Source organism: Trachurus trachurus (assembly GCF_905171665.1).
Source record: "Trachurus trachurus genome assembly, chromosome: 21".
NCBI lineage: Eukaryota > Metazoa > Chordata > Actinopteri > Carangiformes > Carangidae > Trachurus > Trachurus trachurus.
Window position 1 is genome coordinate 15216687 of NC_139899.1, and position 16042 is coordinate 15232728.

General features: G+C 42.5%; 1 protein-coding gene across 4 annotated transcripts in view; it reads left to right on the top strand.

The window, feature by feature from the left end:
• The window catches only part of tanc1b (tetratricopeptide repeat, ankyrin repeat and coiled-coil containing 1b), a 101457-nt gene that overhangs the window by 30070 nt on the left and 55345 nt on the right, over positions 1-16042 (top strand). For all 4 annotated transcript variants that reach the window (XM_083996230.1, XM_083996229.1, XM_083996232.1 and 1 more), the window contains exons 3-4: positions 5775-5981; positions 15272-15376. In XM_083996230.1, the coding sequence (XP_083852356.1) occupies positions 5775-5981; positions 15272-15376 (312 nt within the window). The remainder of the gene's footprint in view (positions 1-5774; positions 5982-15271; positions 15377-16042) is intronic.

The window sequence follows — 16042 nt, forward strand, 5'->3', positions numbered from 1 at the left end:
TCGCCCATAAAATTAACTAATGGGAAGCTTATGATGTATTTTTGTGTTGTGTATGGTGATACAATAAAATGATATAATGACTCATATTGTTTGAATTTAGTACAACCAGCTTTTATCAACATATTTTTCACTGTGAATAGTGTTTTTGTGGCAGGTGAGGCAGATTTAGAGAAACACCTCTCTGCTAATTCAGTTAATCTGTCTGTGGCACATTTCATCATCTCCAAGACTTCACTACATTACATAGATTTGCAGTTTGGCAGCAGCGTTCAGACAGAGACTCTCTGGTCTGTGTCCAAGTCCCACTGTTGCCACAATCTGCTAACTAGCATACAGTAGCTGCTTTTGTAATTTTGACAACGATGGTTTAACCCTCTAAATTCATGGCCATACGTACCTAGGACAGCTGCATTACGGACCATCACAGTGGTCACATGAAGACCCTCACCAACACTGGCTACTTTCCCATTAATGGCTCACACAAAAAATACATACCTAACATTAACATTTGTTGCTAGGGCTTTGTATCACGGACAATTAATGTGAAATAAGTGTCAATATAATACATGGATTTTAATCCCATTACCAATTTAAGTGAGTTTTAAAAACCCAGCCCCCTCCCCCCATCCAGACAGATGCATTGATGTGGGTCAATAGGTCAGTGTGCTCCTTCCCTCCACTCCTCTCGTCTTGGGTTAAACACAGGTCACTGTCCATCTTTGGTCACAAGATTCTTGTGAAAATTAATGTCATGTTATTAGTGTTTACATGTCATTTAGCCAACCAACAGATAGATAGAGAGAGAGAGACAGAACACGAAACTGAAAGAGTGAGCGAGTGTGTGGGCGATTATGAGCGTGCTTATTGCATGCTGTAAGACAGACAAGAAACTGAAACTTAACTTCAGTTGTTATTTACTTGGTGTGATGTCATCCTGTGTACTTGAATGGTTAAGCAGTAAAGTGTATAGTGCAACGTTAATCAGTGACTACTTGACGCTGTAGACTGCTTGTATACTGCTGCACTCAGTGCACCTTAAGGTTGTATCATTTTATTGGATGGTTGAGGCCTCTGCCGGACAATGGGGAGGCTCTGCATCTTTTCAGCAGGCCCTCGCAAGGAATGACAGATCACATTCCTTTGCACAGATTTACTTGAAAGGTGAAAGGTAGCGTCCAGATTTATACCCGTGAAAGACTTTTGAAAGCACTCAGCTGTGTCTACACAGTGCCAACAGTGCAAGCAGTTACACAGTAAGATACTTGGGGCCATTCGTGAAAAATTAAAAAACTTTTAATTGGTTGTTGGTTGGTGGTTACTTTGCAAAGCGATTTGAGTAAAGGCTGCACAGGGCCGCTATTCACTATATATTCTAATCAGAATGCAAATACGATTTTTGTGCAGGTTAAACAAGGAAATATCCTCTGCAGAATTCATTCAGTTAAGGTTTTACTCTCCCTTCTTATGTAGTTTTATTGCAAAGTTAGGAGTTTCCATTCCTTATTACATTACTGCAAATGTAGGAGACAGTGAGCCGGTACATTGGTTCAAGATTGACTCGCATTGACCTGCTCAAATAATTGATTTGTACTTTAATGTTTATTTTTCTAAATTAATGTCTTGAAATAATATTGAACCGTTTTATGGGTTGGGCATGTCCATATGGGCTCTGGCCCTTCACTTTGATGAGGAGGAAAGAGCATGCAAGGGACTGTAATCATTTTTACATCATCTTAGGGTAGCACTGTATAATTAGAAAGGGTTGATTTCCTTGACCACAGCAGGGGCTGAAATTGCAGGCCTTGCCCCAAACAGGGTTTAGGAAAGTAACTGAAATAGCACTGGCGAGTTTCTGTCCTTGTGTCCCTCTGCGTTATATAGCATCGGTCAGATGGCAGCGCACTCCCTGTGACATGCTGCAGCCTATTCACCAGCACTTGGATGACCGGCTTTTATGTGGCACTTCTTGTTTTCAGAACCAACTACCAAAATTACATCTTTGCCATAATCTCTTTAGCATGCAATATGAGTGCAACCTATGTCGGCCGACGACCTGCTGTGACTGCAGCAAGTGAACAGACAGCAGGCAGCTTTTACAACATATATCATGGTACATGATGTATGGCCATAGGGGCATCAGTGACTCACCCCAGCAGCTATCATGCCCACCAGAAAATCGCAATCTCTAGCTATGCTGTTGTGAATTTATAAATGTTTTGGTCAAGTTTGAAGAGCTAGTGCTGCCCTCAAATACACTGGTAAAGAATAGTTTGACGGCAGAAGGGAAAGAAGTCAAATTAAATTATATCACAAAATTTTACAGATACCGTCCAAGCCTTGTTAAAATTATTTTTATGCCTATAATCAAGCGTTAGAGGGACGAGAGGAAATAAAAGGAGGGGCAGATGCAGATGAAGTGAAATGAAAGAGGCTCCTGGGCTGATATAAATGGGGACACTGAGGCTCATGGTCAGTGCTTTCACCTCTAGTCTACTGAAATACTGCAAAATACATCAGTGTGACCTTCATATTAATAAAATCAGTCATCACACACCTTGGAGAAACACTTTGGATTGATACAGGATCAGCATTTGAAATGCGAGGGCAAGCTCTTGTCATGAGGTTTGTGTTAAGAGAACTTGGCTGTGTCTCTGCATTGAATCTTCCACATCTGCATATCGGACACACACACACCTCCCAAAGGGCCCTTTAAAGTGTCAGTATCGATGTGGGTGCAGGGTTTTTCCAGTCGGGTGTCAGGGTGACTGCAGGTCCTGGCGTTGGCTGAGTGACCTTTGGGTCATTCACAGGTTTTTTTTTTCCCCTCCACGTCTGAGTGCATTCAGAAGTGTCATTGCAACCTTTTCCGCTTCCTGTCTCTGGCATTTGTCTTTGTTTAGGGACGCTTTAAAACACACAGGGCAGCTTTGTGTTCCCCCGTGGCGAGGCAGAGGCGTGGAGAAAATGGGTCTCTGTTCCTGATTAGCCCGGCAGCCCGACAACAGCGAGTTCCCCCGAGGAGAGGAGCAGGATGCTAATAGTAGCCTGCCTCTTGTAGTTCAGTCCTCAGTGATTTCTACAAACCTTCCGCAGACAGGCGTCAGTGCTAATCTGCTGAACAGTCCTGAAAACAGAACCAACGCTAATTGTCATTGCTGTGGTTCGCCACATCTGCAGTTATGATTTAGCTGGGTCTGCTGACGTATGGTCTGTATTATTAGTTAGGTACTGCATGTTATCTTGAGGTTGATAATTCATACATTTTAATTTGTGGCTATGATGAGTGGGCAACTTTGATGCCGCAGAATAGATTACTGTACTTTGCTGTCAGATGGCTCCATGGCGAGAATGGTCTTTCCATGCAGGATTGGTTCTCAGTAAAGCAAAACCTGTTTTTTCCATCTAGAGCCTGGATACCGCGCTGAGCAAACTAGCAGCCAGGTACAGTCATTTGTAAGTCTTGTGCTAAGTCATGTGTAGAGACTGTGGGGAACCGTTTCTGTGAGAAGAGCAAATCAGTGTATCTCCATGGTGAGACAGAAAATAGGCAGGGGTTGTCCAGTCAGTAGATGTGAGTGTGATGATAGCAGTGTAGAAGAACAGTGGCACTGTCGGAGGAATCTGTTGGTTTGCAATGTAAGACAGCGGATTATTCCCCATTTCTGAACACCTGGATTATACCGTACACCACTGTGACCAGCTCAACAGGTTTTTCTGTGCAGAGATTACTCTCTTTACACCTGTTGGTGGTTTACCAGCTTTTACCTGAGGTTTGAGGTTTCTAAGCTGATTAGTATTGATTACAATATGTTGGTACTTCATTCTGAATTCAAGATATATTTTTACCTTTTTTTTCTTTTTTCTTTTTTTACCATCCATGCTCTAAAACCAGTGTTAATGGAAATTCACTTCAGAGCATTTTCATTCATTCATTTTTTCTTTGTCTCCTTTTCTTTGGCATCACCAGATTCTGCTTCCAGTTTGACATAATTTCTAGTGCCTCAGGTCGTATAGGGCCGAGAGAGAGAGAGAGAGAGAGAGAGAGAGAGAGAGAGAGAGAGAGAGAGAGAGAGAGAGAGAGAGAGAGAGAGAGAGAGAGAGAGAGAGAGAGAGAGAGAGAGAGAGAGAGAGAGAGAGAGAGAGAGAGAGAGAGAGAGAGAGAGAGAGAGAGAGAGAGAGAGAGAGAGAGAGAGAGAGAGAGAAGGAATGTTATGGCTAGAGACTGGATCTTATGAATTAGATGGAACTGGTTTCTTTTCCACACAAAACACTGGAACAACCAGCCAATGAGCTTATTGAGTAACATGTTATCTTGAACTCATTGGTCAATGACACTGCCTTATTTACTCCATTCACTTCATGTCCTTCTCATGTGCCCCAGTGGCATGAGAAATGCTCACTGGTCCATGACCTCGGGTTTAAATACATATTACGTACCTCTGTGTTTTCTGGGATGCAGGCCTTTCTCTCCTTTTTCCCACTCCTACCAGTTGTCCTTGTTTGTGTCCCTAGCAACATATTAAGAGAGTTATCTCTGGTATTCTTCTCTGGCACATGACATTATGTAATGTTTGGCTGATTTCGTTAACGCCAACAAAGTTGTTCTTGATATCCCCAGCATAACAGTCTGCAACATATGGGTGGTCAGAAACATTTCGGATAGGATGCCTAGGAGGAATTTTAATTTCTGCAACACATTGCAGTCGGCTGTTCACATGGGACAAATGTATTATAGCATAAAGAGTCTGATTTTTTCACTCAGCCACATAAGGAGTTAGAAATCATCTCTAATCAATGTCTAATTCTGCCTTAAAGGTTCAGTGTAATCATTTTTTTATTTTTTTATTTATGTTTTATAGGCAAAATCTTAATATACTACCCATAAATATATTTGTATAAGTGTATAATCGCTAAATAAAATTTGTTTGGTCTTAATAGCCTTAGAATTCTTCATTTATATATACACATAGCAAGGGTCTTGCTTTAGAGACTGTTGCCATCTTGCACTGCCATGAGAGTACGTTTCATGAGTTTCACGTTCATAAATAGACCAACAAAGAAAAGAGCGGAAGGAAAGAAGAAGGAATAGGAAACAGACATATCGTAAAATGGTTTAGATCTTCACCTCATCGCTCCATCCTCCTGAAATAGGCTACTCCCAGTTGTCCCAGTCGTGGTAAACAACATTTTTTTGTCCTCAGAGGCCACCGTCACTTTGCTGACGGGAGGGTGCGTGCGAGCGAGTGAGCGGTACATCTGAACGCTAGATGTGACAGTTTTTCCCTCCATTTTACACACTGGACCTTTAAGTTGATTGCCTTTGGTTGATTATTTTTAAATGAACAAAGGGAAGAGAAATGTGTTCAAGAAGACATGATACTAATGAAGAAATCAACAGCGAAATATAAGAACAGCTTATCATGCAACTACTTTTTCATGTTTGTTTACAGAGACCTACACATTCAGCACTGTTCACCGTGCTGATGTGCAGTAAATTAACATAACAGGAACGATTCTCAAAGTTTTACTTTATCATGGAATAGACAAGTAGAAAAGTCCATAAAGTTTCACTTCTTTTTCCCTCAAACCTCTGCTGATACAAAAAAGAGATATGCCAGTGAACGTGTGTGTTTTTGTGCTGCTGAACGACAGAGCATAACTAAATACGCAGCACAGTTCAACCACTCAGTCTAGACTCCTGACGTCGGCACATGAGGTAACACAAGTGGTATTTGTACCATCTGTAACAACCTTGTGATTCTCCTTATCTACAGGTGATGTTCACAGTCACAGCGCTCAAAGAAGATTCCCGCATGAGGGAAACCCCCAGCCCCAGGGCCCTGGCAGCGGCCACCTGAACGTACAGGACGATGTTTTCAGGCTAAGTCTTGCCAAGGGGGTGTCCATGTCCCTCCCCTCATCGCCTCTGCTGCCACGACAGTCCTACATGATGCCGTTACGCCCCAGCAAGAGATCACCAGGTACGAAGCCGGACAAATGTGCTGCAGGAATTTGGGTTATTCCAAATCATTTGCACACTATTACACTACCACAGTCTGATCTTCATTCGTCTTCATTCATGAATGAGCTGTAAAACTTTAGCTTTAACAAAATTATTCTGAGTAATTGTTCATCTGGACAAAGTAAAAGTAATGAAGTAATAATGGCGGCTGGTTCATTCTGGATCCCAGCAGTTAGTCTGTGAGCTCAGTGTGCTTTACAGAGATTTGTTTTTGTCACTTCATCTCCGTATTTGATCACCTTGTGTTGAAGTATAGGTCTCTACAAATGCACCGCGTGTTTACACTTAACTGGCTCGTAATGGGTGAGTGTTTACACTGGATCTAATTGTAAGCCCCCCCCCCAGGTTCGCTCTGTCCACTGTGTAGAGAACAAGCCTGTCAGCAGCTGCAGAGCAGCTCCAAAGCAGGGGGTGAGGGGGGGTATCTTTGTAGCCAAACTTGTTTCAACCTGAGTCTTTGTATTCTGGAGACTTGGCAAAGAGGAGAGAAATCCTTTAAGTGGTCAATGTGGCCCCACTCACATGTGGCACTCATCTGTGGGCTATCTAGCCTTTGTTTAGAGTGGTTACAGCTTTGATCTGTTTAGTGTAAAGATGAGTTGATGGCAGGGGGATGGTATGGTATGATCCCTATGGAGACCTGTTCAAGTTCATCTCTTATTATAGATCTGCATTTAACTCTTCAACTCTCTTTTAGTTGTGTTTCATCTCTATCTTCGCTTGTTTTATATGACTTTTCTTATCTGAATGGCTTCGCTTTATTTCTTGCTTCAGATCAGGATGGAGGTGTTGTGTTCGCAGAAGTGTTTTTCTTCTCAAACTGCTTTTCCACAATTCTCATCATGCAATTCAAAACCTAACATTTGACTTGCAGGCCTGAAATTGTGATGCAGTGCTTTTTGTAAATGTTCACAGGAAAGCAGATATATAACTGCAAGTATGCTTACTCTCTAGTTTATGAAAAAGACACAAATGCAATTTATAATAGCAAAGTGGAAGCTCACTTGTGTAGCCCCTACTCATTTGCAACAAACCAATTCAACCACCGCAGGTGATACAGGATTTTGGGAAGATTGTTTTAAATCTGTCAGAGTGGGTGCTGATGAAATGTACATTTACAGCGATGAAGGAAGCGGCCGAGGGAGAGAGAGGGAAGAGACTGGGGTGAAAAGGGCTCTGGGGACAGGGGAAGGGGAACACTCATTAAAGGCATATTCCCAGCTGGCGTGTTCTGAGGCATGGAAAAACGAAGGGGGAAAAATGGACTGACAAGATAGGATGCTGTGGAGGACATCCAGGGAGCAAGGGTTGGGGAGGGGGGGAGGGGTCTGGAAGCTCTGTTCCACTGTCCTCACAGGTAACTGTGAAAACCCACAGGGGGAGAGTTCACACCTCCAGTTAATAAACCCATACTGCAGGAAATGTCTCAGCTCTGCGACGAAAACAACATGGGTCGTGCCGCATTTTTCTCTCCCTCGATCTGGCTGAGCCATAGAGACAACAGTGTGAGACTCAATTTAAGACTCATCTCTTGTTGAAATGAGCAAAGTTAACCTCTATCAAAAATGAAATGGGTTGACCCTCCAACATATAATCATAATGCCGACCTTGGATTGTGAAGTTGGCTGTAGGCTGGACTTATTAAACCTCATACGTATGAGCATACAGATATTTTGAACATTCTACTATTATGAAAATGCAGGTTCCTTTGTGTTCTGAGATAAGTAACAAGCTATTCTTTGATCCCTGCTCTTAAATAAAAACATTTTAAAAGGTGTTTTCTCTGGCAGCAGATGGTTGCATCATGTACACAGATGTGGAGGCCATGGGCTTTCCAAAACAGGAAAAATGTTTTGGAAGCATTTGAAGCAGTTTCTTGTGAATGTAGGCAATAACCACGTCTAAATAAACCCTAAAAAGTCCATATATCGCTTTCATTTTCATGAATAAATAGCACATTTGACATTTTGCTGTCAGTCTACAGCATGCGTGACAACAGCGCGGTTTCCTTGTTATTGTTGATGAGTTTATCCTACCAACAGACTCCTCTGTCAGACCACCCTCATCATATATGCTCTTGCATATCGCTGCCTTCTATATTTATTTTTTCAGCAGCCAGAAAAAAAGACGTTGCCGGGGTTGTACAAACACATTTTTCAGATAATTCAATTCATAATGAACCAAGAAACATTTTATTTGTCCCCAGAGGGAGATTCAAAAGCACATACTGTAGATCAGCAAGAAAATACACAAAAGAAAAACAACCAGTGTCATGAGGGCAGTGCTTATAGGTACAGTAAGTTGATGCAGTGCTCTAAGGAGTAGAGTAAACATAACTATACCTCTTATTTTATAGCACTGATATCATAATACACAAAGGTTAAGAATCATGGATACACTTTGCTAAAGTTTATCTGGCAAAGAACATTTAGAAGATAGAAGAAGATGAAGAAGTTTAACAGGTTCTTAGGAGCATTTCACTAGAGTTTCTTTATCGGTTTGTTTAGCTTTTTTTTTTACTGAGGTTAAAACTACCCTCGTGTGTGTATACATACAGTACATCCATCAGTTCATTCATTTCACACATCCATTCACCCTCCTTCCCATTCAGGCCATCACAGACGACTTGGAAGGGGAAGTGGTTTCACAAATTCAGAAAGCATTTTGTGGCCTGGCTTCATTTCCTGACACATTGGATAATCTATCGCAGTTTGGAGGGCCCCAACTTAGTGGTTGTTCTTTTCATGAAAAACTTCACAGGGGACAACAGAGAAACATTGAGTTAATTAGGAGTGTGACGGATGCCTGAGCCACAAAGTCCTGGTGGTGTTGACTGCCACAGGCTTTGATCAGCTAAACCCAGAGCTTAACCATGAAACACAGCACCCTGACATGTGTTGAACAGCACCTAGTCTTTACAGTCCTAATAGTTTACAGGCCTTTGAAAAAGCCCAGGGAAGAACGTTTACTGCAAGAATGTTGCCTGAATGGACCCATCTCGCTCTAAACCAGCGCAGGTCAAAGGTCAAGAATAGAAAAACTTGAGGACCCTCAACCTGAGGTTGGTAGAGTGAAGCTGATGACACAGTAAATGTGGTTTTCATCTCTCTCTAAGCCATTAGAGCTGATGGGAGTTAATGGTCCCACAGTCTCCTGGGTATCTACACAGTGACCTCCACTGGTTGCAGTAGGTTACTGTACTGTTGCAGGGTTAAAAACATCTGTTGTGCTCAAGGCTGCGCTGCTAAGTGAGGGCAAGTATGTAAATATGACCTGTTTAACACTATTATCGTCTATTAAATTCAAACTAGCCCACCTTTCCTTCATTATACACTTTACCACAAATACACCCCTGAAATATAAGCCCCCACACCAGTCTGCGGATAAACATTAGCATAATATCACATATTAAAGTCATTCGAAGTGAATATTCACAAAGACGTTGGAGGATGGAAGATACAGAGGTGATACCAATGTTGCCACTGAAGGCACAGTACAGATGTGTGACCTTTCATGTGCCTTGTCCCTGCATCAGTCTGCAAGGGACCATAAAATAGCAATTCATATAAATTTATAGCGGTCATCAGCAGTGCAACGTTTTAATTGGTATGCAGCGAGGCCGCAGGCAGAGCGGTCTGTGCTCGGCTGCTGAAACGAGTTGTTTGACTTTTTGCTTTGATGGGAGCTTCAGCTCTCAGAGGTTCAGAGGCCGGTTCACGGATCGATCAGCCAGGCAGGTCTGTAGATCACCACCAGAGAGCACAGCTCACTATTCTGTCATTATCTCTCTATCAGAGAAGCACAATGGACTTCAAGAACTTTTCTTTTCTGTCATCCAGCCTGGGTCCTGATCCTGCTGGTGCTCTTTAATTGGGTGAAATTCTTTTGTGTTTGGACACTTGGCAGTCAGAAAAAAAAAATCTGTGCAGCTGCCAAGGACACTGCTTTTTTTTTTTTTTTTTTAACTTCACCAGACCTAGCTCTGATTGTACCTGTTTAAGCCAATCAGGTGACAATTTTCACTGAGAAATTTGCTTTTTATTTCTTTTTTGTGTTATCAGCTCCCCTATTCACTCCACACATTGGATGCAGTTCATGAGTGGTGGTCAGCTGTTGAAGCTGTTTGGTTATTGGTTATTATAGCCATTTAATAATAATGTATGTGTTCTAGTAACCGCATAAAGCAGCACAGAAAGTCTTTGGTGATACATTTGCGTATTTCACCATGAATTTTTTTTTTTTTTTTTTTTTTTTTTACATCAAGCCTCCCCAATACAAAGCAGGCACTAAGAGCATATGCAAGTTCAAGGACATTGTTTGCTTTCACTAAAACCACCTCTGCTAGTAGAAATGTATGTCAGGGGATTATAACTGTAGCTCATTTTTCACAATCGTTTTAAACGCTGGTTCTTCTGACAAATAACGTCAGAGGAAACACGAGCACTGTGTTCATCCACTGGCGCTCTTCATCTTCCTTGATGCTGCCAGACGGGCGCAGTTTATTTTGTAATTCTGTCAGGAGGATAGGAACTCTCTTCAAAGGCAGTTGTAGCCCCTTTGAGGTGAGCTCTCCTGAAGTCACCTCTGGGGTACTGACAGCAACCAGACAGCCCCGGGGGAATATTGATGCCTTTCTGTGAGCTGAGCTGTAAAAGACCTTGTGATGCCGCACGGACTCTTTGAAGGGGTTCCTCTGATGGGCACCCAGTGAAAAGTACTATCCAGTTCTCCACTTCACTGCGCTTCACTACACCCCGGCTTTGGCTCATTATCACGTGCAGTCCCCCCATTTTCATCTGCAGCGGGATCCCACTTCACCTCCTGCCTCAGAGAGAGAGACCGCTACTGAAGAACCTGTAAATGCTTCCTCAGTCAGCAGTAGAGTCGGGATTCTCCTCGAATACATTGGTGCATCTTACTAAATTGTAAAAAGGCATTAAAACATCATGGCTTATACCAGACAGAGTCATGAGTTATGTGTGAGATTAGTCATGACTGTTAAACACATTGGGTTTCTCACTGTGCTACAATGCAAAGAGGATAATAGTAATACATCAAGCTGTGAATATGGAATGAATCCTAAATTGGCGCACATGTGTAAAATTGAATCATGGCTGTAATCTTTCTCAAGTATTGTAACTGTAACAGTGAAAGGATTAACAGCTTGGTACGGCTATTAAGAAGACCATTCAATATTCACTAAATAACACTGGTTCTTCATGCAGCAGCATATCAATTTCATCGTTCCGTTTTTTTCCTCCGAATATATTATTTTTCACGTTTGAGTTGAAGAATGACATTTGAAAACATAAAGAGCCCTGTTGTGAGACTGCTCTCATTCCCCTTTGCTGCACAAAGAGGACACACTGTCTCATTGATAAGCTGAAATGTGAAGAGTGTCAGAGTCCATCTTGAAGAATGCTGGGAAAACTCCTTGATCACTTCGTAACCGCGAACAACTGGCTCTTTCATTGGAATTTACTGGACACAACAAGTTGTCCAGCATAGGTATTTGACTGTTCGGTATGTGTCTGTCTGCGCCTGCTGAGTGATAGCTCGCTGGGCATGGCTTCCCCAGTCTCATGGTGAATAGCAGTGAGTTAAGAGTCCTCTGCAGTCACAGCTCGACTGGCTGCTTTACCCCAGAGACACTCTTTTTCCCTCTGTCTTCTTCTTCCTTAACTCACACCCCGTCTGCTCTCTGTTTGCTTGCTTCTCTTACCATCTATTTAACAAGTGTATTTTCATAGATACATATTTACACATTCATTACATATTTACATTGCAAGGTGAGCAGCTGATGTTTTCGACTCCAGGAATATAGTGAGTCAGCAGGTGGTGCGTTGTGTTGCAGTTACACATAAGAACTACCGTAACCCTTGTTATTAAAGTGATGTGATGATTCTGAGCAGTATAAGGAGTTGGAGAGAGCCTCAACACATCACCTAAAAGAAAACTGTTGAGAAAATTGAGATTGCAAATTGACTGAGGGTGATGAAACATATTTTAGAGTGAAACAACCCATTAACACTCAGTCAGCTGGTATATTTCATTGACATAAGCATCATATTTGGGGATTTAGTTTTTAAAACATGTACGATGAGGCAAGATTGTATACAATTACTAACAGTTGAACAATAACAGAAATGATGCAACAAAATACAGTACATGCATATTCATAACTGAATTGAAATGATCAAATGTCATATCAATACAGATTTGATCAACCTAGTTTTTCTAATGCAATTTTTCTGTGTTGCATCAAAAGCTACTGTCCATCATGCCAGTCTCTTTCACTCTTTCCTTGTCAAGCTCATTGTACTTTTGAATCAGTCTGCTGTTTTTTTTTCCTGCTCCAATGAGCTCTTGGCTGCGTTTTTTTTTTTTTTTTTGGAGGACATCAGAATGAGATATTTCTCATTTGTCCTCCCTGCGTGGGGTAGGTTCAGAACATGGAGATTTAATGCATTTTAATTTGTTGAATCTAGCTTTGAGATAGGACATAAATCCTCACATTCTTCGTTGTCAGGTCTTTGTAGAATTTTAGAAATATGAAGATTGCCTTACATAAATTATTCTTAATTGTGTACTTATTAATGTGCATAGAAATAGATTTACGTTCTGGAGTTTGCTTCGAAGGTGAAGATGAGAATGAGAGCATATCTTATCTGCCTCTCTCCCTCGTCGTCCTTCAAGGGTCATATGTCTGACACTTGCATGTCCGCGACCTTTTCACGCTCGTTATAGACCCGCGATTGCTTATTCGTCAGTGCCTCCATCTCGAAAGGCTCAGCAGTAATGGCACCCTGTTAAATCTCGAGATGAGATTTTGGATGGAAAAGAAACCACAACGTGCTTTGTCTGATGCTCAGACATCAGAGCCCTGCCGAAAAGACCCTTCGCCTCTTCCCTGTGTTATCGGCCCTTAGATGTGTCCTGAAATTACCCCTGATAGCCGGCCACATGTTTGTTATTTCATGTGTGGATCCTGTGTTCCTCCTGGCACTTTGCGTAAACTGAATCTGAACTTAAGCATATGGTTTGGATTACCCAAACTATGCCCGCTGTTGTTTTTAGATGAAATACAGTCAACGGAACATATTAGGCCGTTCGCTTTTGGTCCAAGATATTTACCTGAACTAAGTGTGTCTCACACACAGCCCCCTCTGTCTCCGTAAGTCCCCCTTTAATTGGAGCCGTGTGACTCCTGGGTAATAGGTTGTGCCTGACCATTCTCAGATGAATGGAGGTTTTCAGGACCGACTCTCTGGCTTTGTCTGCCGAACAACAGGCCCGCTTTGATCGCTTTTGTAGATACTTCACCGGATCAGTCCTCTTTATTCTTAGACACATGTTACCCACATAATTCAGCCGTTCTGCTCTGTAACATCTCAAATGTGGAGGTGGTGGTGTTGTTACTACAGGAGCTTTGTGGCCACAACAACATATACATGACTGCTGCTTGTGGGCTCCTCTGAAGAACAGTTAAATTTAGCTTTAGGCTATTACTTTGAGTTTTCTGAGTTTGAATGTGACAAGACATCTGATAACATCCATGTTGTTATGTTTGAAGATGCAGAAAAGCTCAGATAGTATTGGTATGAAAATCACAGTTCCTCACTATGCATTTCAAGTTGCATATCCATAGATGGCACTGTGCATCAAGCTGACTTTGACTCTCATCCTTGGTTTATTGCAGTGTCACCTCCAGATCAGTTCCTCTCACTTGAATGCCGCTCTAACTCCCCCCCCCCCCCTCTCTTCCAGTGTCAGTATCTGCGGCTGAGATCGCAGCTGCGGTTTAAGAAATTGTACAATCTGATTCAGATTGTTTGAGGTGGGAGTGACCGGTTTTGGATGTGGTAATAGGAAACGGCTATCTCTGCTCTTCCCATCCAATCTTCATGTTATGACTGGGGTTACACATACAGTCATCTGATAAACCGGAGTCTGGAGGAGGTGGAGGTTGGGATTGGGTTACAGTGGGTCAAGGCTGGAGTAGCATGGAGGAGGGTTGCCAGGGGAGTCATGCTGCTGCCATTCTCCATGGATTTATGGATCTTAATACAGTCGCCTACTTTCACATTATATTCTGTAGCCTTTAGCACTGCTCTTGAATGCGGACTCTGAACTGCATTTCCTTTTCGCACAGGAATATTTGGGCTAGAAGCGTGCAGTTGCTTGGGAGATGTTTGTTTCATGACTAAGTATTTAGTCTGGTGTCTTTGCTGGATCTCCTGCAAGTACAAACAATTATATTGCCACTGTCAGGAAAAATTAGTAGGCCTTCGCCATCACTCAAATAAACAACCATATTTTTTGTCTCTTTGGAGCAGATTAAAAACCAGTTATTACAGGATAAGTTGAACACACACAAACATGGAAATTATGCTAAGCAGTGCGTCTAGTGGGGCAACTGTCCGTGATTTATCGCAAAATTCAGTGCAGTGAGCAAGCATTTTGTGTGGAGCTGTGGGATTTTCTAATTTTGTCGTGGTGCGAGCAGAGGGAACAGAGCAGCCGGCTAACCTCATCTCCTCACTAAAGACAAAGACGGTCTTTAGAGGACTGCACCGCCGTCCCAGATACATCATCTGACTTGCACCAGGACACCAAGATCTTAATCTGCCCATAGCGTACATACCCTCGCAGCAATAAGGAGGGGAGGGGGTATTTTCAAATGACTGCTCACAGATCAACATGGAGAAAAACTCAGTGTATTTGTCTGTTTTGCTGATCCCCAATAGTGGATGTGTGTGTGTGTGTGTGTGTGTGTGTGTTAGAGCGCCTGCTTTTTAAAGTTCAGTAAGAGGCTAATTGTTGTGGTTTCCTGCTGTAGTTTACATTCCCAGAGCTGACTAGCAGTGTTTTGCTGGGAGTCTCTAGGCATACAGACAATATTCCGGGTTGTCAGACAGACCAGAGCTGCTTTCAGCGCAGGGAACTGTCTGAGAAAGTGTGTGTTTTGTGTGCATGTGTATATGTGTGAGTTTTATGTGAGCTACGGAGTGCAGCCAAGCCTGTCCAACTAAGACACCACCGCCTCTCATCTCTAGTCCCATCTGGAACACGTTAATTCAGCGAGAACTCTGACTCTCGCTCTCTGGTCCTCTGATTCTCTTCGTCTTTTGCATTTCTTTCCCTCTCTGCCTCTCTGTCTGACACTGACTCTCTCTCTCTCTCCCTCTCTCTCTCTTTTTCTCCCACTCTCTCTCTCATTCTCCCTGCATCTTCGGTTCGTGCTGGCAGGTCCAAGCAGGAAACCCAAATATGTGGAGAGTCCTCGCGTTCCTTCCGATGCCATCGTGTCAGCGCTGAGGAAGGTGGCTGATAACAAGGAGTCCTCGCACAATGGTGAGTTTCACTTTCAGTCCATTTTTGTTTGACTGTTTTTGTCTTTTATAGTAGACGGTGGGAAAAGTTAGAATGAAAAATTGTGTGTGTGTGTGTGTGTGTGTGTGTGTGTGTGTGTGTGTGTGTGTGTGTGTGTGTGTGTGTGTGTGTGTGTGTGTGTGTGTGTGTGTGTGTGTGTGTGTGTGTGTGTGTGTGTGTGTGTGTGTAAGGAGAATACCATATCATGAATAGGTCTCTCTAATTCATGTAGCATCAATTGCTGTATAGTGGTCTGTGTAAGTACCAGACAGTGCAGAGTTCCTTGCCCCTTATGCAAACAATAGCGCTGTGTTTATTTTAAAGTGCGTGTTTAGATTACACCAGAGTCAGTTTTCAGTGTGTGGAGACACACAGTTGGACCGAAGCACCAGATTGGTTTCATGGGAATGAAATGAAGAGGACAAGACCTTTAATTGCTCGGTAACTTTGCGTGTATACGTGGTTCTTGTGTTTCCACGTTTCCCTGAGCTGTACCTTACCTTTAGCCTGATTATTGCCTATGTTGTAGTTTGTGTGTGTACTGATGTAATGTTCCACTTGGTGCTGTATTTTGATTTCCAGCAAAGCAGGGTGGCTTAAATTTTCTGCCACAGGCTTAGGTGGAGTTGTTGGATGCGTTATCTTTAG